Here is a 26,588-nt window from a genome sequence, read left to right on the forward strand (position 1 = left end):
TTTGTTTAATTATGTCTAAGAGTTATGTTGTCTAATTGGTTTTGATAGCTGCTCTGAAGAAGTTCCATCAGTAATATTTTTATGCACAGATATTGCATTCATCTAGCTGCTTGCATGCTGAAATTGCTGAGATAAACACAAGATGCCACGTGTTGGAACATTCCACAGAAAAATCTGATCAAGCTTTAGGCTTCTTCTACTTGGAAGAAGTAGATAGAAATGATCCTCTTAAGAACACTGACAGTCCATATGCAATGCTGATGTCAGAGTGTGCTGACAGTGTCCGACATAACATGACGTCCACTGGACACGACCCACTGCTGGAAATAATTTTCTAATGATCGAAAAGTATTGGTGTGAAATTGTTCACTTTTCTTTCCACAGAAACTAACTGCTGCTTGTACATCATCTCCTGACTGGGGCCCTTACTTGGAACAGCACAGAGGAGAAAGACACAGAAGGCAGCCAAATTCTGCAGAAGCCCCTAACGCTCTGGTACTGCTTACGAACTCTGAGGTGTAAACTGTTGAGGGAAGATCTGTAGCCGCTCTGATGCTCTCACTGTAGTTTCAGTGGGCAATAAACGAGTTTGGTATTCCTACTGTGCATGGTCAGATCATGGGTCACTCGCGATAAACATTCTCAGCGGCTGTGCTGCTGCGTGGGTGCAGACTTGCGTTTCGTCCAGTCGGGATCGGATCTCTGGCGCTACAGGCGCTGTTGAGTTGCTGCTGGGCCGTCCCCGTCCCCTTCCGGGTGTCCCATCCCTGTCCGGGGGCGGCCGGAGATGTCCGGGGTGGCCCTGGACTGGCGGGGCACCGGCCCGTTCCGGTGGCAGTCCAGGCTTGCAGCCGGCGTGGAAAGGAAGCGCTGGCTCCGGCTCAACTCTGCCTGTCCCGTCGGGTTGACCGGCAACCGTGGACTGGCGGGGCAATGACCCGTTGCAGTGGTGGCCTGGGCTTGCATCTGGCACGGAGTAGAAGCGCTAGCTCCACTGCTCCGGGGCGGTGTCCCGTCAGTCCAGGGCTGTCAGTTAACCCGGCGGGACAGGCAGAGTTGAGCTGTTGCCGCTTCTCCGCGCTGGCCGTGGGCCTGGGCCGCCGCTACAGCGGGCTGGTGTCCCGTCAGTCCAGGGCTGTCGATAGCCCCGGCAGGACGGGCGGTGTTGGGCTGGAGTTGGCGCTTTTTCTCCACGCTGTCTGTGGGCCTGGGCCGTCGCTGTCCCATCGGTCCGGGGTCGCCCCGGGTGTCCAGTGGCAGTTCAGCGGTGGAGGCCCGGATTCGATCCTGGCTGCGAATGGGGCGCGGGTCTGTTTGTATGCGGCAGCATGGTTGCCGGGGGTGTTTATCGCGAGTGACTTTTGACAAATCCCATGTACACAAAAAAGCTGGAGAAACTCAACGGGCGAAGCAGCATCTATGGAGCGAAGGAATAGGCGACATTTCGGGTCGCGAAACTTCTTCAGATCTGAAACGTCTCCTATTCCTTCGCACCATAGATGCTGCCTCACCCGCTGAGTTTCTCCAGCTTTTTTTTGTCTACCTTCGATTTTTCCAGCATCTGCAGTTCTTTCTTAAACATTTTGACAAATCTCATGATTCCTTGCGTTTTTCGGAATACCGAACTCGCTTATTAAGAATAGACAAGAACTCACTGGAGCACATGGATATCAGCCTGGTGTGAGTGGGTTCCAGGAGAGATCAGTGACCATTAGATTTTCTACACCATGACCATCTGTTGCACTCCAAAGTTATTACATGGTTTAATGTTTGGGATGCCAGACACTGCATAACGTGGATAGTATCTCCTCAACATTTCCCATCAAGGATTGGTTTCCGAAGATTAGCCATTGGATATGGCAAAGATCAGAGGGACCTCAGCATTTGTCACTAGTTAGTTGCTCACACTCTTGGAAACACCTACTATTCATGGGCAATACTGATGGTCATCGTGTGCTGACAGTGTCCAACATGAATTGTCCACTGGACCCAACTCACAGCGGGAAATGACTTCATAATTCATAATTTAGACAGACAGCTGAATTCCTCTTCAATAATTACTTTTACTCCAGTTTTCACATGACAAATATACTGCTCATGCAAAACATCTTCATTCACATCAAGCAGATATTTGCATTAACCTTGCACTGTTAATGCTCTAATCCAGTGCTCTCCAACCTTTTAATACTTAGCGCCCACTTTTGTAATTTTCGTGAGGGTAAAACTTCTGTACCACCCACTTATATTTAAATTGAAAGAAAAATGACATCCCCAGCATCTATCTATCTATACACTTTTAGTGTGTGTGTGGGTGTGTCATTTTGATTTTGCCTTTGATTTTGCCTTTGATTCGTTTCTCCGCGAAAACCAGACGCAAAATCACCGAGATTTTTACCATTTCACTAGCGATTTTACTTTTATTCGCAAATCCACTCCTCATTAAATTTACTCATTTTTCTGTACACATTTTCAATAAAATCCTTCACAAAACTTAGTTTTCTTTAAATCAGCAGCTGTGGACGTCACAATGCACACATGCCGACCAATCCAGGCCCACATGCCTCCAGTATGCCTCCAAGTACGCTCGCGCCACGCCCTCCGCAGCTGGATTGCAACGCCCACCCGCCTGCCCTCTCACTCCAACCCCCCCCCACTCCACCTCCCTCCCCCATCCTCCCCCTCCTCTCCCCCCCTTCACCCCCACTCGCCCTCTCCCCCTTCACCCCCACTCGCCCTCTCCCCCCAGACAGAGCAGAACGCCGGCTGTTGCCAGAACCGCAGCCGCAGTTTTCCCGCTGCAATATTTAGTTTTCAGCTTCTGGCAACTGTGCCCGACCGACCTGCTTCAGGGGAGAAGAGATAAGGCGACGGGCGGGCGGGGTAAAGGCCGGGGTGTGAGGAAACGAGCAGCCACCTGCTACAATAGGCGCAATGGTCCTTCCTATAGTGAAACCCGCTGCTGCTCACAGTCTCTGATGGGCCGCTTTCATAGACTTAACCGTGAGCAGCCCCCGCGTTTAACCAGGGCTCTGGGAACTCGGCATCTGATGGGGACGAGGAGGCTTCCAGAGGGAAGACAGGGACAACTTAGAATCCAGCAGCAGAGTGGCTCCTTTAATGGATTCATTCCACAGTGAGTTCAGTTCGGTAACACCCCCCCTCTCCCCCCCCCTTTCACCCCCCTCACTCCTCCCATCCATACCCCCCTCTCACCCCTCCCCCCTCTCACCCCCTCCTCCCATCCATATCCCCCTCTCGCCCCTTCCCCCACCTCTCACCCTCCCTTTCCCCCACCTCTCCCCCTCCCTTCCCCCCACCTCCCTTCCCACCCTCCCTCTCCTCCCCTCCACCCCTCTGTCTCTTGACCATCTCTCTGTCTCTGCCCTTCTCTCTCTGTCTCTGCCTCTTCTCTTTCTGCCCTCACTCTCTACCCCCCCCCCCCCCCTCTCTAGAAGCGCCTGCAAGTTGGGGGCTATGCGTCAGTAGATAGGGTCGTTATGGGGTAAAAGGAGCATATTAATAATATTAATATAATTTCAAGGGGGTAGTTTATATAATATCAATCGTGTGTGTGGGGGGGTGGGGGTAGTTAGTGTGTGTGACGCCGCATGCTGCCCCGCCCCCCCCCTCCCCGCAACTGCACGTTGGGGGAACAGACCCAACAGGTCTGCACTTGGTTTAGTTATAATATATAACTCTGATCTAGGAAGTTTGATTATGGATTTGCTTACTTGCTTGCTTGAACTTTTTCTTTGATTCACATCTCCTCGAAAATCCAACACAGTAACGGTGACATTTTAACATATTCCGGTATAGATTTACCCTATGATCTCAAAAATCCCCTCATCTGTAAATTTGATTTATTATTTCCCGAGTTTTTTTACTAAAATTATTCACCAATCTGACATCTTTTAAAAATCTAACGAGCTGGATGACGTCACAATGGCTCGTCTCGCAGACAGTCGACCGGCCTGCCGTCTACATCGCTCCGCCCCGCCCGGGGCCCAGCTGCCCATCCCCCCCCCCCCACCCACCGGCTCTGGATTGAAGCCGATGATGACTAAAGGTAACCCCACCTTCCCGCCCCGACTCAGTCAATTTGTCGCAGTCCACTCGCACTTGGCCGGCCGTCCGCAGCGCCCCGCTCCGCCTAGGACTCTGGAATGAAGCCGCTCAAAACGGAGTACGCTCGCGCCTCGGCTTTTCCGAGAGAACCCGAGTGATGCCGATGAGCACCCACGTGATGACGTCACAAAGAGCGACACACAGTGTGCGCGCGCCTCGACTCGGGTTTCCCGAGAGAAGCCGAGAGCTTTGTACTAGAGTCGGGCCCTGTACTAGAACTCTCTCTCTCCCTCCCCGGCTCTCTCCGCTTTTCGCAGCCCGCTCACTCGCCCGGCTCCCCTCCTCCTCTCCCTCCCTCTTCTCCCCCTCCATCCCTCCCTCTCTCCCCCCCTCCACTCTACTCTCTCCCATCCTTCCTTCCCCTTTCCCCCTCCCCACCTACCTCTACCCCCTCTCTCCTCCTCCCCTCCCCCCCCTCCTCTCTCTCTCTCCCCCTCCCACCCACCCCTTTCTCCTCCCCCCTTCCCCCCCTCTCTCCCCCTCCCACCACCCCTCCCTCCCCCTACTCCTCCTCCACTCCCCCCATCTCTCTCCTCCCTTCCTCCCCTCTGCGCTCCCTCCACCGCACCCATCACCCCTCCACCTACCTCTCCCTTCCTTCCCCCTCTCCCCCTCCTGTCTCCCCCTTCCTCCCCCTCCCGCCACCGTTCCACCTCTTCAGCCCCCCCTCCCCGTTGCTCCCCCTCTCCCCTCCCCTCCACCTCCCTTCCCCCTCCTCTCTCTACTGCATTCCCCCCTCCTCTCTCCCCCCTCCACACCCCATCCCATTCCCAATCCCTCTCTGCCCCCCACCTCCCTCTCCCTCCCCCATGTGTGTGGGGGGTGGTTAGTGTGTGTGTGACGCAGCAGCCCCCCCCCCCCCCTTCACAACCCCTTTGTTCTAGTTATAATTTTAAACTCTGATCTTGAATGTTTAGTCGTGGGTTTGCTTGCTTGCTTGCTTGCTTGAACTTGCGAATACCCGACGCGGTAACGGTGACATTTTTACATATTCCGGTAGATTTCGAGATTTACCACATGATCTCAAAATATCCGCTCATCTGAAAATTGGATTTATTATTTCACGAGTTTTTTTACTAAAATTGTTCACCAATCTGACATCTTTTTAAAATCTAACGAGGTGGATGAAGTCACAACGGCTCCTCTTGCACAGTCGACTGGCTTGCCATCCGCAATGCTCCGCCCCGACCAAGGCCCAGCCGCCCATCTCCCCCCCCCGGGCTCTGGATTGAAGCCAATTACGAGCTACGTTAATCCCCCCCCCCCCCCCACCCCGACTCAGTCATTTTGTCACCCCCCGACACAGTCCACTCGCACTTGGCTGGCCGTCCGCAGCTCAGCGCCCCGCCCAGGGCTCTGGAACGAAGCCGCATTTTCCGAGAGAACCTGAGTGATGCCGATGTGCACCCGAGTGATGACGTCACAAAGAGCGAGAGAAGCCGATAGCTTTGTACTAGTCGGGCCCTTTACTAGAGCTCTCTCTCTCCCCGTCCTCTCTCTCCCTCTCCCCCCTGCCCCTCATCCCGCCTCCACCCCTCCCTTTCCCCCATCTCCCCTCTACTCTCTCCCCCTTTCCCCACTCCTCTCCCATCCCTACCCTCCTCCTCTCTCCCACCCCTACCCCCTCCTCTCTCTCCCCCTCCTCTCTCTCCACCATCCCCTCTCCCCCTCCTCTCTCTCCCCCTCTCCCTCTTTTCCCCTCCTCTCTCTCCCCCCCCTCTCCCCCTCCTCTCTCTCTGCCCTCCACCCCTACTCCCCCCCTCTCCCACTCTCCTTCCTCTCCTCCCTCACCCCCTCCTCTCTTGCCACCCTTCCCCCCTCCTCTACTCTCTCCCCCCTTCCATCCCCTCTCCCCTCTGCCCCCCTCTCCACAAACCCCCTCCACCCCTCTCGCCTCCACCACCTCCATTTCCCCCTCTTCTCTCCCCCCTGCCCCTCATCCCGCCTCCACCCCTCCCTTTCCCCCATCTCCCCTCTACTCTCTCCCCCTTTACCCCCTCCCCTCCCACCCCCTCCTCTATCTCCCACCCCTATCCCCTCCTCTCTCTCCCCCTCTCCTCTCTCCCCCTCCTCTCTCTCCACCCTCCCCTCCCTCCCCCTCTTTTTCCCTCCTCTCTCTCCCCCCTTCCCACCCTCTCTGCCCCCTCTTCTCTCTCTCCCCTCCCCCCTCCCTCGCCCCCTACTCCCCCCTCTCTCCCACCCTCCCCCCCTCCTCTATCTCCCCTTCCCCCCCATTGCCCCCCTCCTCACCTCCGCTCCCCCTCCAATCTCCTCAAAAACCCTACGCAGTAACGGTGAAATTTTAACATATTCCGGTAGAGATTTATCTCATGATCTCAAAAATCCCCTCATCTGAAAATGTGATTTATTATTTCCCGAGTTTTTTTACTAAAATTATTCACCAATCTCTTTTTAAATCTAACGAGCTGGATGATGTCATAATGGCTCCTCTCGCACTCAGTCGACTGGCCTGCCGTCCGCAGCGCGCCGCCCCACCCGAAGCCCAGTCGCCCTTCCCCTGACCCCCGGGCTCTGGATTTTGTTGCCTCCCGACTCACAGTCCACTCGCACTCGGCTGGCCGTCCGCAGCGCAGTGCCCTGCCCCGACCAGAGCAATGTGCAGTACACTCACTCCTCGACTCGGGTTTCCCGAGAGAAGCCGAGAGCTTTGTACAAGAGTCGGGCCCTGTACTAGTGCTCTCTCTCTCTCTCCCCGGGCTCTCTCCGCTTTTCGCAGCCCGCTCGCTCACCCGGCTCCCCTTCTCCTCTCCCCCCTCTGCTCCCTCCTTCCTCCTCTTCCTCCTCTCCCTTCCCCGCTCCTACCTCCCCCTCCACTCTCTCACCCCCTCCCATCACCTCTACCTCGCCTCTCACCCTCCTCTCTCTCCCTCCACCCCCTCCGCTCCCACCTCCACCCCCTCTCCCCTCCTCTCACACCCCCTCCTCTCTCTCCCTCCCCCCCACCTCTACCCCTTCCTCTCTCTCCCCCTCTGCCCCCCTCCCCCTCAAACCCCCTCTCCCCCCACTGCCCTACCTCCACCCCAACCCCCTCCCCTCCACCTCCCTTCCACCCCCTCACCCCTCTCTCCCCCCTTCCCCCGTTGAGGGGAAGTGACCCAACGGGACCCCCTTGCTCTAAAAAAACAATACAATTAATTGAAAATACCTTTAATTTAATGAGATCCATGATGGTGAGAAACTAAATGTTGGATATCGGGTTTGATTTTCGTAAGGAATAAGCGAAGGTCTCTTTCAGTGATTTTCAGACAGTTTCTCTGTTTGGTGACAATACGGGGGGGGGGGGGGGGGGGGGCAAACCCTACAAACCTACAAACCCAATCACCGATACCAGGTAGAAGATACATGGACAACTCCTTCGCCCAATCATATAACAGTACCTGCAAACATCTTCATACATAGCAACAAAGTAGAAACATAGAGAATTACACAGTAATTACAAAGAGAAACATACCATTGAAGGGAACCAATCACGGGTGATGGTGGGGAGACACAGAAACAAAGTAGAAACATCTTTAGGGCAATAGGAAACTACCAGGTTCAGGCCACCTTTCTGGACCAATCGTCTTCTTAGGCCCCTTTCAGTCGTGGCTGACCATGGGTGTCTCCAGGGTGCTATTCACTATATGGAGGACGCCTGTGCGTGACTTTATTTAATGTGGGGCGACTGGTGCACAGACAGTCACCCCACGGTCCTTGACAGATTTAGGTCAGGATCCAGTTGCATGGAGTCCTAGACAACCGGAGACCCTTTTCTGCTTCAGGCTTCATCCGCCTTCCCAGCCGTTATGACGTTCCACTAAGGTCATTCATCATCCTCCGCCTGTTCCACCGTTGAGGTCTTGGTTGGATTGCTCTTTGTCAGAGACCTCCCCCTCGACCTTACCGCCATGGGTGGCCCTACCAGGAGCATAGTTACAGACGGCATCGCTCTCAGGATCACAGGTCCACACAAGCTTCTCCACCACAATAAGGTGACAATCCACGGAGAAGGGACCAATCACAAGCATGCATTAAGCATCAGTGTTCTGTAGCTCCTGCAAAAGCCCAGACTTTGTGGCAACCAGTAGGTCACAGGTGCAGAAGCTTCCTAAAACTTCTGCAAAGTTCCAGACTCAGTGGAGCCAGGTCCAGCAGCTTGCAAAGTGATGTCATCAGCCCATTCTCACAGGCACCCACTTGCCATTTCCCAAGTACCCAAATCCCTGCATATCTACATGTGCACCAATGAACCAATATCGTGGCGCATTGAATGAAAACGTTTTATGTATGTTCAATAACCATATAAGCGAGTTCGGTATTCCGACTGCGCATGCCCAGGTCATAGGTCACTGGAGAACAATATTGGATCGAACCGGGTCTCCCGTGCTACAACCGCTGTTGAATTGCTACTAGAGTTAGCGACACTAGTTCTCCCTTTCTCCACTGGTCCATGCAGAAGGGCGGCCGGACGTGCTGATCCCTGTCCGGTGGCGGCCCCAGACTTGCAGCCGGCGCGGAGGGGAATGCCTCTCTCCCATTCCCCAGTCCATGCCTACTCTCTCCTGCCATCTATCCCAGTGACTGCCACTCCTTTGTGGGAACGGCTGCTCAGTGATTCCCGTCGCTGCACCAACTGAGGCCGGAGCTCCGATCATGTGGAGAATCGCACCTTCTCTCCCCTACAGTGAGTGGGACCCAAATCCTACGGCATCTTCACAGGTCACAGAGCGACCTCGGCAGGCCGGTGACCGTCCGCTGCTCCTCTCGCCTTTTCCAGTGGTTGTCGTTTGGCCCCCTCTGTGCCGGAGCAGCGGCGGGGAGGGAAAGTGCAATTCTTCACAGACCCGGAGCTCCGGCCTCAGTCGGTGCAGCCAGCGTGGAGAAGCAGCGCCGTCCAGCCGGGGCAACCGACAGCCCCAGAGCAGACGTGGAACTCCGGCGCCGCCGATCCACCGCTGGACTGTCCCCGTCCGAATGCGGCCGGGCTCGCAGCCGGTGCGTAGGGGGCTCAGCGCCGGCTCCAGCCCGGCTCCCGGGGGGGGGGGGGGGGGGGGGTTGGTGACGGTTAAACATTACAATATTTTACATAGTTAAAAATTAATGCAAATGCAGCATAAAAGTTTAAAATACATAATTCAAATACTTTTCTCTAAATTGATAGTAACTTTTTCTTTACGCATACATTCTCTCACAGATTTGAGTTTATATATTTTGGATGTTTTTAATACAGCATGTAATTATTATGCCGCCCACCTGAAAGCTTAAATCCACCACTGGTGGGTGGTACCTCCCAGGTTGAAGAGCACTGCTCTCAACCATGAAACCAAGATGAAACTTACCACAAGAGCAGCAGGGTTGAACAGACAAAAACCAAATAAAAAATATCAATGGCCTAACTTCCGAGTGATGTGGTGCTGAATCTGACAGTGAGGCAATCCGGGCACTGTACTGAGACCATATGAAACCCTTCCTAACCAGTGCGTACCATGTCACACCAAGTCATACCATGTCACACATTCCAAGCAGATCTACATTTCCATCTAAACTCACAAACGATGCGCACAAATATCAAAGGTAATTTAATTTCAACTCCATGTGTTTGCCCTGTTGAATTCCTCCAGAAATTTGTTTTGTACTCATTGGTGCTGAGATATGACAATGCCTGGAGCTTCCTGCAGAACTTCACAACTCATTGATCTCTGGCAGAACCTGACTATGCTGTCTCAAAGGAAGGGCTGCCAAATTTGGGAGAGAGTTGGGCGTGAGAAATTGCGAGAGACAAAGCCCGAGGGAGCGTAGAGACTGGGGGGGGGGGGGGAGGGTGGTGTGGGAGGAGGGTTTCCCCCCTCCCATTGGTATGGAACTTTTGCATTTTTCAGCTTGAAATTGTGCAATATGGTGCATACTGTAGCGAGTCTTTTAACTTACACTTGAATGCAATATATATGCTTTAAATTGGATTCGCTATGAATAAGGTTAGACTAAATTGCATTCCTAATTACATTCCACAGTAGAGCCCAGGCTCTGATCAACATGTGCAGCACATGAATGGCCTTAGTATATTCATGTATGGAAATCAGATTATAATCAAACACTTGGCCCATGTTAACCAACCTGGGTCTCACTGCACACCTGGTGCTACTCCTGACCCTGACTCCAGTTGCATACCTTCTCTCATTCCTGACCGAGTCCACCTGGCCCCCCATTTTTACCCTGATCATAGCTGCTTACCTGCTTAGGTTCCCAGTGCTGAACACTCCCCTGGTCCCAGCTTTGACTGCACACCTAGTACTATTCCAGACCTTGACTCTGGATGCACACTTGGCCTTGCTCCCAGCCACTCTGCACTGACAATATATCTGGCCCACACATAAAGCCCCATATCTGACCCCCTGGACTTAACCTATTACGTTCAAGTCCACAGGTGCTTATCCAATGCGTTAATCTTTTATGGGGCACTTCACAGACCAAATTATGTATAACTAAATTTGCTACATCCATTGGCTTCCTTGTTATCTAACATGCTAGTTACTTTCTCAAAGAAGTCATCAATTGGTTGAACACAATTTCTCATCCATAAATTTATACTCACTCAGCTGTATAAGTATTCTGTTATCATTTCTTTCATTTTCAGAACAAACTGCCCTGAAATCATTTTCACTCGCAATATTTTCAGTATTTTGCTGTCTTCCTCTCAGCTGGGACTTATCCAAAATGCAAAGTCTAATAACTATATATTTGAGCAATATTATTCTATTAAATGTGATCTTGAGAGTACATAATATTTTCTGTGGTATTCATAACACAACAATGATAAAAAGATCTTTGTTTTGATTGCACCTACCAACATGCATACACTATTATATTACAGTTAATATGTACCGAGGGCAAATTTTTGTTCCAATGCTCCATATTCCCAATTACTTTTACATTGAAGTGATTGAAATCCAAGTGAAGTTTAAATGGCATCATAAAAGTAAAACCTCCGAAATGGATTCATTACATGGTTGGTTGGGGTCAGTATCAGCACAATTACTATATTAAACTTTGAATCTTCAGATGTCCTGGTTCAAGCTAAAACTAAAGAAAAATAATAATCTCCTCACACATTCCCCTGCAAGTATCTGTCACTCCTTTAAAATATGCCCCTTCTTTGAACAAGCTCTTAAATATCGCATCTTAATCAGTTTCCATCTGATTACACTCCTTGAGGATGTTCATCTACATGTTCAATTAATAAAACAATGAGATTGGGGACATTTCTATTCAACCTGTCAAAGGAATTGGGAGGGGGGGGGGGTTAGAAATAGTCAGCGAGGTAAACAAACATAATAGTTGAGTGGCAAATGACAATAGTGCCACCTTCCCAATATTTAACTGAAGGAAATAATGGGTTATCGGGGCTGTATGTTGTGACAGACAGCCTGACACCTTGCATGTAATTTTAATATTACACTTATCTCATCCCCCTGGAAATTCCGGATTAATAAATTAAGGTTTTGTCAACTAATTACAAATCAATAACATTAGCCAACTCCGAAACATGAAGCGCTGTGCATTGGGATCCAGACATCAAGGACAACTGGCCTCAGTTCCCCGCTCACATCTGGCAGTGTTCTCCGTCTGAACCAGAAGCCGTGGAGCGTTTTTGAAAGTGGGGAGGCTGAGCAATCACAGATCACTGGCCTTGGGGGTACCCGGTGAGGGAATGGAGCAACCGAGTGGGGGGAGGGTGTGAAAGGGGGGTATGCCCCCTCCCACGGTAGGGACTTTTTGAAATTTGATGTATTAAAATCATGTTTTAGTGCATTGTAGATGTATGATTTCGATGTTTTTTGTATTAAGAATTTTTAAGAGGTGACTTTTTAAGGGGTAACTTTTTCCACACAAGGGGTGGTGGGTGAATGGAACAATAGACAATCGGTGCAGGAGCAGGCTATTTGGCCCCTCGAGCCAGCACCGCCATTCTATGTGATCATTGCTGATCATCCACAATCAGTACCCCACAACAAGCTGCCTGAGGAGGTAGTTGAGGCAGGGACTACCAAACATTTAAGAAACAGTTAGACTTACATGGATAGGACATGTTTGGAGGTATGGACCAAAGGTAGGTAGCGTAGCTGGGACATTTTGGCGGGTGTGGGCAAGTTGCGCTAAAGGGCCTGTTTTCACACTGTATCACTCTATGACTACATTATACCTCCATCATGCATGAATGCTTCAAAATCAAGTGATCGGATTTTATTGCCATATACTCAAACGTAGAAACATAGAAAATGGGTGCATGAATAGGCCATTCGACCCTTCGAGCCAGCACTACCATTCAATATGATCATGGCTGTTCATCTAAAATCAGTACCTTTCCTGTTTTTTCCCCCATATCCCTTGATTTTGTTAGCCCCAAGAACTAAATGTAACTCTCTCTTGAGGACATCAAGTGAATTGGCCTGCACTGCCTTCTGTGGCAGAGAATTCCACAAATTCACAACCTGATCGCAGCCTGATCCATTCCGATCACCGGGGCGAATTTGGCAGCGACGCAATGCCTCCGACGTCTCCGATGGCCCAGGACTCTTGCACTGAGGCTGCTCCATGGCCGAAGCTGCAGCAAGCGACTCGACAGCCCGGCAAACACTTGCCAGCCCCGCTCCCCGTCCGCATCTGTCCCCGCCGCTGCTTCTGCTTTCAACACCCGTGGCCCATGCAGTTGATATAAGTTTTGAAATTTTCGTTGATCACAGAATTACTCACAGAGCGGGAGAAATTTGTGATCAGTGTGAGAATTTGGCGAAATGCATGATTCTCACGCACAATTCATGAGAGTTGGCTGCCCTGCCTCTCTATCCCCCTCTCTCCATCTGTCTCTCCCTCTCTCTCCTCTCACCCCCTCTATCTGTCCCCTTCCCTCTCTTATCTCTCCCCCCTCTCTCTCACCTCTCTTGCCCCTCTCTCACCCTCTCCCTCCCCTCACTCTCTTCCCCCTCTCTCCGTCCCACCTCACTCCCCCCCCTCTCTCCCCCTCTCTTTCCCCTAACTCTCTCTCCCCCTTTCTCCTAACTCGCTATCCCCCTCTATCCCTCCCTCTCTCTCCCCTTCTTACTTCTCTCTCTCCTCTTCCCTCTCTCCCTCTCTCTCTCCCCCTCTCCTTCTCCCTCCCTCTATATCTCCTCCGCTCTCCCCCTCTCTCTCTCCTCTCTCCCCCCCCCCATTTCTCCCTCCCACCTCATTCTCCCCCTGCTCTCTCTACCCTCTCTCCCCTCTCTTTTTCCTGTCTCTCACCTCTTTCTCTTTGCTCCCCTCTCTCTCTTTCACCCGTTTCTCTCTTCCCCTCCTCTCCCTCTCCCCCCTCTCTCCCTCTCCCCCCTCTCTCCCTCTTCCCCCTCTCTTTTACCACCCCTCTCTCTTCCCCTCTCTCTCCCCCCTCCCACTCCCCTTCTCTCCTACCCTCCCTCCTCCCTCTCTACCCCCTCTCTCTCTTCCCTCTCTCTCCATCTCCCCCTCTCATTCTCCCCCTCTCCCTCCCCTTCCCTCTCTCTTCCCCCTCTCTCCCACATCACTCGCCCCCCTCCCTCCTCTCTCCCCCCTCTGACCTACCTCTTTCTCCCCCTCTCTCTCTCTCTCTCCCCCTCTCCCTGCTCTCTCCACTCTCTCTCTCCTCTCCCCCCGTCTCCGTCTCCTTCCCCCCTCTCTCTCCCCCTCCCTTTGAGAGTCTCTGTCCCCGCAGAGACTCTCACGGCAGCGGCACAATGCTTCCGACGCCCAGGGACTCTTGCACTGAGGCTGTTCCATGGCCGGAGCTGCAACGAGTGACTTGCCAGCCCAGCAAACACTCGCCAGCCCGGCAAACACTCACCAGCCGGCAAACACTCGCTAGCCCCGGCTCCCCGCATGTGTCCCCGCCACCACTTCTGCTTCCATCCCTCCCTCAGCCCTGGCTCTCCAACACCCGCGGCCCATGCAGTTTATATGAGTTTTGAAATTTTCGTTGATCACGGAATTTCTCATGACAGAGCATGAGAAATTTGTGATCAGCGTGAGAGCGCGAGAATTTGGCCAAATGCGTGATTCTCATGCTCAAAGTGTGAGAGTTTGCAGCCCTGCAAATGATCTTGGTTAAAGACAGTCCCGTGTGCTGTTCCATTCTTTGACTTGCAGGTCACAGCTCTTAGAAAATAAAAATAAATGTGAATTTGGAGAGAGGTAGAGTGCAAGAGAGAGAGAGAGAGAGAGATGAAGTTACAGTTTGGAAGATGGGGGAAATCGTTTGGATTGGACAGAGAGGATGGGACTTCCATGTGTTAAGCAGCAATACAACAGACAGCTTCAAGTCATTTTCAACTCTGCACTTACCACAATGCCAAAAGGAATGATTGTATCATCACCTGCCTGGAGATGTGCTGATGACAGTCTGAGGGATAAATAAAAGTTATACCAAGGATAAACACGGGTTGTCACAGGATTATTTATTGAACAGTGAGCATTCAAAGAAACCAAGTACAACACAGTTGACAAAAGTGGGGGGTAAATAAGAGCTTCACCGAGGTTGGACAATTTGTCACGGGATTATTTATTAAACAGTGAGCATAGAATGAGACCAAGTGCAACATCAGTTGACAAAGGTGAGGGCTACACCGAGGATAAACACCTGCTGTGGAGGAATTATTTATTGAACAGTGAGCATAGAATGAGACCGAGTACAACAGTTGACAAAAGTGAACTTACCCACAGGCCGAAGTGTGAGAGTGGAAGAAAGCCCCGGCTTGGATCAGACCCGGACCCGCCGCCAGGGGCGATGGCCTGATGTCCCCATGTCCCGCTCCCGCCAAGCCGAGCGGCCGCCCAACAGCCGCCGCCAACCGCGCGCCCTCTGTAAACCGCCCGCTCATTGGCCGAGCGCTCGAGAGCTCGCTGGCCGCGTCGCGCGGCAGCCGACAGGCGCCATTTTGTGGCCGTTTTCCCGCCCGTCTCCAGCTCGACCACCGCCGCCGGACTCTCAGCTTCCCCTTTCACTGACAGACACGTCCCCCCTTTCCGCCTTGTCTGCCTAAACCTACGTGATCTCCCGGTTTCTAAACCCTTTAACTCCACCTCTCATTCCAAGAAAGGTCTCGACCCGAAACGACACCCATTCCTTCTCTCTCTCGAGATGCTGGCTGACCCGCTGAGTTACTCCAGCCAGTTTGTGCGTCTATTTTCTACGTCGACCTTTCTATCCTGTGCTTCCACCATTGTTTGAGTGGGCCCTAATGTAAATTGGATGAACAGCACCTCATATTTTGCAGATTATAACCCAGGGTATGATATTGATTTCTCTAACTTCAAGTAACCCTTGCATCCCCTCTCCCTCTCTCCCCAACCCTTGTTCTCAGATTAGTCCTGATTATTTTTTCTGCTTGTATGCCTCGTTGTCACCTTCCCCTCAGCTAACAATGAACAATGCGGAAGATGCTGGCTTAAACCGAAGATAGATACAAACAGCTTGAGTAAGTCAGCGGGTCAGGCAGCATCTCTGGGGGAAAGGAATAGGTGAAATGTCGGGTCGAGACCCTTCAGACTGAGAGTCAGGGTAAAGGGAAACGTGAGATATAGAGTAGCAATGTTACAAAATTTTGAGATTTTAAAAATCAAGTCTGTAATTTATCCCATCAGATAAAGCATAAAAATAAGTTTAATTTGACATCTAATTCACTTTCATATCTCAAGTATTTAAAAAGTTATGGCCATTTTCATACTCGGAAATGAACATCTTGTTCCCTATTGATTTTCTATGGACATAACAAAAAAGTTGTGATCGTGAACAGTCAAAAGCCCATAACTTTCTTAAAAATTAAGAGAACTGAATGAAATTTTCAGTTATCATAGATTGAAGCATTCTGAAACAAATATAAAATAATCTTACTTGGATGACCTGAAATTAAAGCATATAATTAGTTAGTTACCTAATTGTAGCTAATTTCAGACTTCAATTACTAGATCTAAACATCTATCCATATCTTAATAAATGATTAACATTTTTAAATAGCCTAAATGTCCAAATAATATTCACAAATAATTCACAATAAAACATGATATTTAAATCTCATTTACATTAATTTATAGGCCAAATGGAAGGAATTCAGTGTTCAATTGCTGTAAATAAATGCCCATTTAAATCAGCTTTCTAGTGGGTCTCTGTGGAACGCGCTGGTTTAGAACGTTCACATTGCGGTAGATTTGTGCCCCAAATGCCGAGAAAAATACTGCGCGATATAATGGGCCCAAAATGAGCTACTCGCAATATTAAATTTTGTATAAAAGGATCTTTAGAAGCCCTTTTGAATGTAAAAATATACAACCTACCTTCTGCTATTTTCTTTATGAGACCCTGCGGTTGCTGACGGTCGCGGGTTTAAAGTTTGATTTTTAAACTACTATAACTATTATTCAAGGCCTTTAAACCTAATAATAGCTTTTGCGACGGGGTCTATCAGCGATTTTTCGTTAATAATTAACTAGGCTGAACATTTTCGATTGGAACAGCTTAGAGAAAATCGCGTTTTAAACCCGCCCCCTCTAAACGGCGCCAAAATCGCGCACAACCTCAACGGCAGATATTCAGCGACGCTTCAGGTAGGCTTTGCAACATACCTATATAGAGGTGATGTAAAGATATAGAACAAATTAATGAAAGATGCAAAAAAGTAGGAGGTATCACAGAGGGGAAACTGAGAGACAATGTTTCAGAACTTGTCGGACTGAGGAGAAGAACTTCTTCAAATGGTCGCATCAAATGAGACAAAACCTGGTAATTAATCATGTTTTCCTTCTACTACACCATACTAGGGGTGATAGTTCTTACTTTCAAGGTAAAACCTCTTGAACCAGAACAATTGTAATTGTAGTTTCTCCTTTGATCTAACAGTGTGTCACTGCCCTCTCCTTACCCTTCAATGAGCTTCTTATCTCTCCCTCTCCTTTCTGGTATCTAAATTAGCTATCACGCACAACTTTCAAATATTTCAAAGCCACACTTTTGTGGTTTCAATGGTTACACTTTCACTGACCCATAGACCTCAATCAGTGAAGATAGGTGATAACATCTCCACTATTCTCAACATTGGTGCCCCATAAAGTTGCTTTCCTAGCCTCCTACTATACTCCCTATAAACTCACAACTGTGCAGCCAAATTCGATTCTAACTCCATCTACAAATTTGAAGATGACACCCACTGGGGTGAGCTAGATCACAAACTGACGAGACAGAGTGCAGGAAGGAGATAAAGAATTTAATGATATGATAGAGAACTTAATCACAGCTGGATAGCTCACAACCCAATGGTATGAAGATTGTATTTTCCAATTTTAGGTGACTTCTAACTAACCCCCACATCCCCCCCTTCAACGTTGCTGAAATCAAAATGGTTGAGAGCTTCAAGTTCCTTGGTGTTAATATTACTACCAATCTGCCGTGGACCAACCACATTGAAGCAACAGCCAAGAAAGCACACTGATGCTTCTACTTCCTTTGGAGACTGAAGAAATTTAACTTATCATTAATTACTCTTACAAACTTCTACAGATACACCATAGAAAGCATACTGTTGGGTTGCATCACAGCTTGGTTTGGGAACAGCTTTGCCCAAGACTGCAAGAAACTGCAGAAATCACATGAACCACACTCCCCACTATCGACTCCATCTACACTTCACTTCACAAAATTTGCACATTCTTCCTGTGACCTCATGGGTCTCCTCTGGATGCTCCGGTTTCCTCCTACATACTAAAGACGTCATTTTGTCGAATATTTGAACTCTGTAAAATGCACCTGATATATAGGGAGTTGAAGAGAAAGTGGTATAACATAGACCTAGTATGAATGGATGATCGATTGTCAGCAAGCTGTATCTCTAAATTAAACTAATGCTGAGGACTAGATTTTACACTCTACCTTTTCCTTTGCTCTACTGATTGTAGTTGAATTTAGCCTGATTTTACTTATGTGTAGTATTATCTGATCTGATAGGATAGCATGCCAAACAAAGCTTTTCACTGTACCTTGCCACATGTTACAATAATAAACTGCAATAGTTTTGGGTAGAAAGACAGTTGTAATATGGTCACATAATCACAATGGTATAGCGAGACACGAGTTGTTAAACAAAGTGATCTTTATTAAGTTGAACAAAGAACAGCTCACACGCGACTGGGGAGGGTTCTCCCAAAGTTCCATATATATCACAGGGCACACCCCTAAGCCACGTGACCACTTCTTCCCGCCAAACCTAGTCACGTGACCTTGCCAGTCCGAGGGCCGAGAGTTCACCCAACCTCCACCCCCAGAAACAGAAGCACGAAAACAAAAGGCAGCCGGACTTTGTACACAGGGGACACAACCGGTAATGGCGAAATCTGAAACGGCCGGGACCGCGGGCGTCCCCGACGACGAGGCTGGGCCACCTGCACTGGTTCACTAATGTCCAAATGGACCGGCTTTAGGCGAGCCACCGACATAGTTGTGTGCCGAGCCCCCCATGTCCAAAACAAAAGTGGCAAATCCATGCTGCAGCACCTGCAACGGACCCTCATCCGGACTCTGCAGCGGCGAGTAAGCGTTGCGGCGCAGGATCACATAAAACAGTCCTGGAGAGCAGGGTGAACATGGGAACGAACCATCCCATGGCGAGATGTCGGGACAGGAGAAAGAGCTCCCACCCTCTCCCGCAAATGAACCAACACATACGAGGACAGCTCCTGCAACCCACGGGCCGCCAAAACGAAATTCCCTGGAGCCGTAAGCTGAGTACCATAAACCAATTCCACAGAGGAAGAAGCAAAATCCTACTTCGAGGTGGTACGAATCCCCAGCAAAACCCACGGCAACTCATCCACCCACTCCTGGACCGTGAGCCACGCCTTCAGAGTGGCCTTGAGATGACGGTGGAACCGCTCCACCAAACCATTGGATTGTGGATGAAAGGCCGTCGTGTGGTGTAGCTGTGCCCCCAACAGGCGGGCCATAGCAGACCACAGCCCAGAGGTGAACTGAGCCCCCCGGTCCGGTGAAATATCTACCTGGACACCAAAACGGGCGATCCAGTAGGCGGTAAGGGCACGGGCACACATCACAGCAGAAGTATCAGCGAGTGGGATAGCCTCTGGCCACCGCATGAAAGGATCCACCACCGAAAGGAGATGCGTGACACCCTGGGACAGGGACAGCAGACCCACGATATCCACATGAATGTGGTTGAAAGACATGCCACATGAAACGAGCTGCCACCAACGCAATTGTCGCTCGGATGGAAGGGTGAACCTACCTGTGGATGATGTCGGACACCCGACGGCGCCAGGTGGCAGGGACGATGGGCCACAGCTGACCAGTGGAAACATCACACAGGACTGTAGCACCAGCAGGATCAAACACCAAAGTCTTCTTACACCAAACCGGAAATCACAGTACGGTAGGCGGGCATCTCATCCTCCAGCTGAGCAGCCGCCAAGGCAGAATAATCAATACCTGGGGCCACATCCAGGACAGCACCGATGGCGGAACAATGCATTGGCGACCCGGTTACTTTTACCCTTGATGTAACGGATGCTGTTTGTGAACTCCGAGATATACGCCAGCTGATGCTGTTGCCGAGAGGACCAGGGATCCAACACCTTTGCAAACGCAAAGGTGAGGGGTTTGTGATCAGTAAAGGCATTAGAATCCCGGTCCTCCAGGAAATAGCGAAAGTGTCTCACCACCAGGTATAATGCAAGGAGCTCCCAGTAAAAGGCACAGTACTTATGCTCCGCTGGGTTGAGTTCTCGGCTGAAAAAGGCCAGGGGCCGCCAGCACCCCTCGATCAACTACTCCAGCACACCACCCACAGCAGAGTCAGAGGCGTCAACCTTCAGGACGGTCAAGACTTAAGTCCTCGGGTGGACCAGCATCGTCGCATGTGCCAACGCTTCCTTTGCACCATCGAAAGCGGCCACAGCCTCGTCGGTCCACTGAACGCCTCGCTGCTTGCCGGCCGATAACCGCATGCTCCGAGCCACCGCAGCATGAACCGATGGTAAAAAGTCACGAAACCCACAAACTCCTGGAGCCCTCACACTGTGAAAGGGAACCGGTGAATGGCCTCTATCTTATCCAGGAGCAGGACCGCCCCGTACTGGGTCACACGATGACCCAGGAAATTAATCGAACTGATTCCGAACTGTCCAGATTGATGGCCAGGCCGTGCTCGCTGAGCTGCTGGCAGAGCAATTGGAGGTGGGCACAATGCTCCTGGCGAGAGCGGCAGGCAATGAGAATATCATCTAAATAAAACAGAAAGTCCAAGCCGCGACTCACCATGTCCATCAGGCAGTGGAAAGTCTGCGCGGCGTTTGTCAGGCCAAAAGGCATACGGAGGAATTCAAACAGTCCGAAAGGAGTGACAATGGCTGTCTTAGGCACATCCTCCAGTCGCACAGAAATCTGATGATAACCCTGTACCAGGTCGACCTTTGAAAAAAACTTGTCCCCAGCCAGATGGGCGGAAAAGTTCTGAATGTGTGGGATAGGGTATCGATCCTCAGTCGTGACGTAAGGAGATCGACTCAAACGTTGCAGCATGAATGAGGCGCTGCCCCTGCACATCCTAAAATAACCGTTTTGGATCGTTGGAGTCACGAATATAGCGAGACACGTGTTGTTAAACAAAGTGATCTTTATTAAGTTGAACAAATAACACCCACACGTGACTGGGAGGGTTTCCCAAAGTTTTATGTATATCACAGGGCACACCCCTAAGCCACGTGACCACTTCTTCCTGCCAAACCTAGTCATGTGACCCTGCCAGTCCGCGGGCCGAGGGTTCGCCCAATAAGTGGCCTAACCACAGGGTGGCGTTACAATGGGTTACATATCTGGTAGGAAAATGCATGTGCTATTCTGTGTTTGTTGAGACTAATTCATCTTACATTGTAATGTGTAAACAAACAAATCCTCCAGACATACGATGTTTGATCATCTGTAATGTAATAGACAAATGCAACTTTCTAATATTTTACATAGGTTACAGTGTTTTCAAACGATTGAGAACTTACTAGCTTTTGATAATTTTGATTATTGCTTTACCAAGAGGATGGAGAGACTGATTGTTTTCTCCAGTGTGCCAGAGGTTGAGGGGATGTAATGAGTCAACTCGAACACACATCAAGATACAACGCATCTATCTATATTACTAAAAGTCTATATTACTAATATAACCACTTCCTGTTGTTCTGTATATTGATTTTAGAAAATAAATGCTGCCACTTATGGCTGTGATTTTTGGCCATTGTACTCAGAGTCCCCTTCCCCTGCGCAGGACAAGAGGATTTTTCTCATCGATGAAAAATAAGAGTTATTAGTGTTTTAAAAATGTTGAGATTCTTTCTCCTGAAGGCCATGCCCCTTCCGGAGGGACTATAAACCCAGAAGTGTTATGTGCCTCAGTCAGTTTCTGCAAGATGGGGAAGCGAGAGGGTTACGAATCTCAGTCTGAGCTGTGAATAACACTGAACACATGTCTACTAAACAGTGAGTGGTTTTACTGACCTGTCAGTGCGCTTAATGTGGTTTGAAAATATAGTTTGGAAATGCTAAAGCTGTGTTGCCTTTGGTTTGGAAATGCTAAAGCTGTGTTGCCTTTGGTTTGGAAATGCTAAAGCTGTGTTGCCGAATTAAAGTTGCCTTGCCTAATTAAAGTTGCCTTGCCTAATTAAAGTTGCCCTGCCTAATTAAAGTTGCCTTGCCTTCTATATTACTAAAAGTCTAATCTTGACCACTTCCTGTTTGTGCTTTATATTGATTTTAGAAAAACGCTACCACATACGGCTGTACTTTTTGGCCATCTTACTTAGAGCCCCCCTCTGCTCATCAGGTGCCGAGAATTTTTCTCATCGATGAAAAATAAAAGAGTTATTAGTGTTTGGTGGCCTTGCACCCTGCTTGAAATGGAATTTCAAGGAATAGCCGTGTCAACTGCCAGCCCACCAGCCGTGAGTGAGTGAGCTGCCAGCACAACAGGCTTGAGTGACTGAGCTGCCAGCCCAAGAATCCATTCGATCTACAATGTCCATACTAGCCCTCTGGAAACCAGTCCCTTCAGCCCACAACACCCGTACTAGCGCTCCAGAAAGCCCCCCCCACTGGCCACCAATATTGGAATTGCTGGAGAGGTGGAATATTACGTTGGGGGACCAGCCCTCCCGTATGATTCTGGAACCCAACGGGTCGCACTTAGTCTAGTATTTATTAAATCTACATATAGCACCTCAAGGCTCTCGCAATTTCGCGATCTCCCGCAGCTGCGGGAACCCCGGACTTTAAACTTTCCCACGCTGGCTGTGGAACTCCCGACCCGACTGAGGATCCCAGGTACGGTACCTGGAGACCCCCAGGATGACCCCCAGAGCCGACGGGCTGGATCTCCCAGGAACAACGGAGCTGGAGCTGCCGACTTTGAGGGAACCCCCGTTCGTTACGGAGCTGGAGCTGCCGTCTGTGAGGGAATCCCCGTTCCAGCGCAGGTCCGCAGAAACAGCAGGTACAGCAAGTACAGTACCTGGAAACAAAGTGGAAGCCTCCATTGTGTCCGGAAACGTGGCCGACGGGCAGGACTCCAGGTCAGAATGAAGCGCTGGGGACTTTGGCCCCCTCTCCCTACTATCCTACTGGCTAATGTACAGTCCCTTGAAAATAAAGTGGAGGACTTAAGGGCAAGACTGCTTTATCAAAGGGAGCTGAGGGAATGCTCTGTGTTCTGTTTCACAGAGACATGGCTCACCCCCAGCTCCCCAGACTCAGCGGTCCAGCCTGAAGGGTTCTCCATCCACCGTATGGACCGTACCCTGGCATCTGGGAAAGGGAGAGGAGGGGGCATCTGCCTCATGGTCAACTCTGCGTGGTGTTCCGACGTGGCAGTCCTGTCCAACTCCTGCTCTCCACACCTCGAACATCTGGCGGTGAAGTGCCATCCCTTCTACCTCCCAAGAGAATTCACCTCCGTTATCCTGACCGCGGTCTACATCCCACCCCAGGCAGACGTCCGTCTGGCACTGGAGGAGCTGCACGCTGTGGTCAACAAACACCAGACGTCTTACCTCGAGGCATTTACCACCATTGCTGGGGACTTCAATAAGGCGAACCTCAAGAAACCACTCCCCAACTTCCACCAACATGTCTCCTGCTGCACCAGAGGACCTAACAACCTCGACCACTGTTACACCACCATCAAGAATGCCTATCGTTCTATCCCTCGCCCTCACTTCGGTAAGTCCGACCATACCGCGGTGCTGCTTCTTCCTGCCTACAGGCAGCAATTAAAGAGCGCACCCCCAGAAGTGAGGACAGCACAGAGCTGGTCGGGGGGGGGGGGGGGGGGGGGGGGCAGAAGAACAACTCCAGGACTGTTTGGAGTCTGTAGACTGGGCAATGTTCAAGGACTCGGCAACGGACTTGAACGAATACGCCACAGTCGTTACAGACTTCATAAAGAAATGTGTGGAGGACTGCATCCCTACAAAAACCTTCCGAGTGTTTCCCAATCAGAAACCTTGGATGAACTTTGAGATCTGCACTCTTCTAAAGTCCAGACACAGGGCATTCATGTCCGATGATACAGTGGCCTACATGAAGTCCAGATACGACCTTGGTAAGGCCATCAAAAAGGCCAAAAGGGACTTCTGCTCCAAACTGGAGGATGAGACAGGTGTTCGGCAACTGTGGCGGGGCCTGAATGCAATCACCTCCTACAAGGCGAAACCAGGAAGCAGCTCGAATGTCGGTGAAACGTCACTCCCTGACGAGCTCAATGCGTTTTACGCACGCTTTGACAGGGAGAATACTGATGTGCCTTCCCGATCCCCCATTCGCTGTGATGGCATTTCAGTCTCAGTCACAGAGGCCGACGTCAGGAAATCCTTCAGAGGGGTGAACCCCCGAAAAGCACCTGGTCCTGATGGTATACCCGGTCATGTTCTAAAAACCTGTGCGGACCAACTGGCGGGAGTTTTTACGGACATTTTCAACCTCTCACATCTGAGGTCTGAGGTCCCCACCTTCTTTAAAAGGGCATCAATTATACCGGTGCCCAAGAAGAGCAAGGTGACATGCCTCAATGACTATCGACCAGTGGCACTAACGACGGTGGTGATGAAGTGCTTTGAGAGGCTGATCATGGAGCAAATCAACTCCTACCTCGACAAAAACCTGGACCCACTGCAGTTCGCTTACCGCCACAACAGATCAACGGTGGATGCGATCTCGCTGGCCCTCCACTCCGCACTGGACCACTTGGACAACAAAAACTCATATGTCAGACTGTTATTCATCGATTACAGCTCGGCATTCAACACAATCATCCCCTCCAAACTGGTTACCAAACTCGCAGAACTGGGTCTCTGCGCATCCCTCTGCAACTGGATCCTCGACTTCCTCATCCACAGACCACAGTCTGTTCGTATTGGTGGAAATGTGTCAGCCTCGATAACAATCAGCACGGGAGCACCTCAAGGCTGCGTGCTCAGCCCCCGGCTGTACTCACTCTATACCCATGACTGCATAGCCAACCACAGTGCGAACTCCATCATCAAGTTCGCTGACGACACCCCTATTGTAGGGCGTATCACTGTCCATATGGTGCCAGCGCAATAACCTGGCCCTCAACACCAGCAAAACCAAGGAACTAATTGTGGACTTTGGAAGGAGTAGGAGGGGGACCCACAGCCCCATTTATATCAACGGTTGATGGTTGAAAGGGTCAAGAACTTCAAATTCCTGGGCGTGCACATCTCTGAAGATCTTTCCTGGTCCGAGAACACCAACGCAATTATCAAAAAGCTCATCAGCGCCTCTACTTCCTGAAAATATTACGGAGAGTCGGTTTGTCAAGGAAGACTCTCTCTAACTTCTACAGGTGCACAGTAGAGAGCATGCTGACCGGTTGCATCGTGGCTTGGTTCGGCAATTTGAGCGCCCTGGAGAGGAAAAGACTACAAAAAGTAGTAAACACTGCCCAGTCCATCATCGGCTCTGACCTTCCTTCCATCGAGGGGATTTATCGCAGTCGCTGCCTCAAAAAGGCTGACAGTATCATCAAAGACCCACACCATCCTGGCCACACACTCATCTCCCTGCTTCCTTCAGGTAGAAGGTACAGGAGCCTGAAGACTGCAACAACCAGGTTCAGGAATAGCTACTTCCCCACAGCCATCAGGCTATTAAACCTGGCTCGGACAAAACTCTGATTATTAATAACCACTTTCTGCTATTTACACTTTATCAGTTTATTTATTCATGTGTGTGTATATATTTATATCATGGTATATGGACACATTTATCTGTTTTGTGTAAGCAGGCTCTTGATAATATGAAGTACATAATAGGCGGAGTCGCTACTAACAAACACTATAATTGGCTAGTATGAAATAGCCAATCTACATCCTTGTAGAAACAAAAGAAGCATCGGTGGCTAAGCAATATAGGAGGGATGTTAATAATACATTTGCAGAATCACACAAAATCGCCATATCTAACGGGTGGCCTGCAAACCCTTCCAGCCTGTGTGTGGTACGAGTCTGCCTCATCTCCTTTCATTGGAGAAGAAACCGGGGAGGGGGGGAAATGACCAGTGCCCAACTGGCAGGGAGGGTCTGAAAGATTAATACTATGATGCAAACGTTGACTGAAGGGCAGAGTCAGTATGGGGAGACGTTATCTCAGAAATACGACAGGCATGTTCTGCTTGTTCTAGGGTTAAATCAGTGTTGCTGTCAAAAATTCCTCCCACAAGCTTATCCCGAGTGAGTTCATCCCGTAAATCACGAAAGCGACAGTGTGCAGCCATGTGCTTCAAACCGCCAATAAATTGTTCAATTTGTTCGTCAACCTGCTATAAACAAGCATAGAACTTGGTCCTTTCAATAATGTAGTTAGAGGGCAGGTCACACAGCTCTCTGAACTTTCTGATCAAAACCACAGGGTCGTCGATTGTTTCAGCAGGCACTCTGACATAACCATCATCTTCCAAAACACCAGGAGCAAAAGTAAAGTTGTCAGCACGATTCATTGCATCAGGTCCCGCCAAATTAAGCAGTACAGAGACACACCTCGGGGGGGGTTATTTCGATGAACGATGCGAGCATCATGAGTGTAGTCACGCACGAAAAGACGCCAGTGTTCAGCTTGTGGGAGGAATGCTTGACAACAAGCTACGAGGTGAGCCCCCTCGCAACCCCTGCACTGGGTCTGCAATTCGTTGTCAAAATTGCAACTATTTCCATGCTACAGGTCGTCAATTCTGTGCTGCCTATAGGAAAACCTGTAATTTCTGCAAGAAATTAAACCATTTTGCTCGGTGCTGCCATTCCCGTGTGACGCCTGCAACTTCAAGGACGAGCCTGCACCTGCTTCAACATGAGTTTACTGATTATGACTTCCAAGAACCTGATTCGCAATCCCACTT

At 50.1% G+C, this 26,588-nt stretch overlaps 1 protein-coding gene across 1 annotated transcript in view; it reads left to right on the forward strand.

Moving 5' to 3' along the window:
• LOC116979314 (sodium- and chloride-dependent neutral and basic amino acid transporter B(0+)-like) overlaps positions 1–5,571 on the forward strand; it is an 83,681-nt gene extending 78,110 nt beyond the window's left edge. Inside the window, exon 12 of the mRNA XM_033030921.1 lies at positions 5,432–5,571. Coding sequence (XP_032886812.1) covers positions 5,432–5,571 — 140 coding nt within the window. The remainder of the gene's footprint in view (positions 1–5,431) is intronic.
• The last annotated feature ends 21,017 nt before the right edge of the window (positions 5,572–26,588 follow it).

The sequence above is a fragment of the Amblyraja radiata genome, chromosome 12 (assembly GCF_010909765.2).
Source record: "Amblyraja radiata isolate CabotCenter1 chromosome 12, sAmbRad1.1.pri, whole genome shotgun sequence".
Taxonomy (NCBI): Eukaryota; Metazoa; Chordata; class Chondrichthyes; order Rajiformes; family Rajidae; genus Amblyraja; species Amblyraja radiata.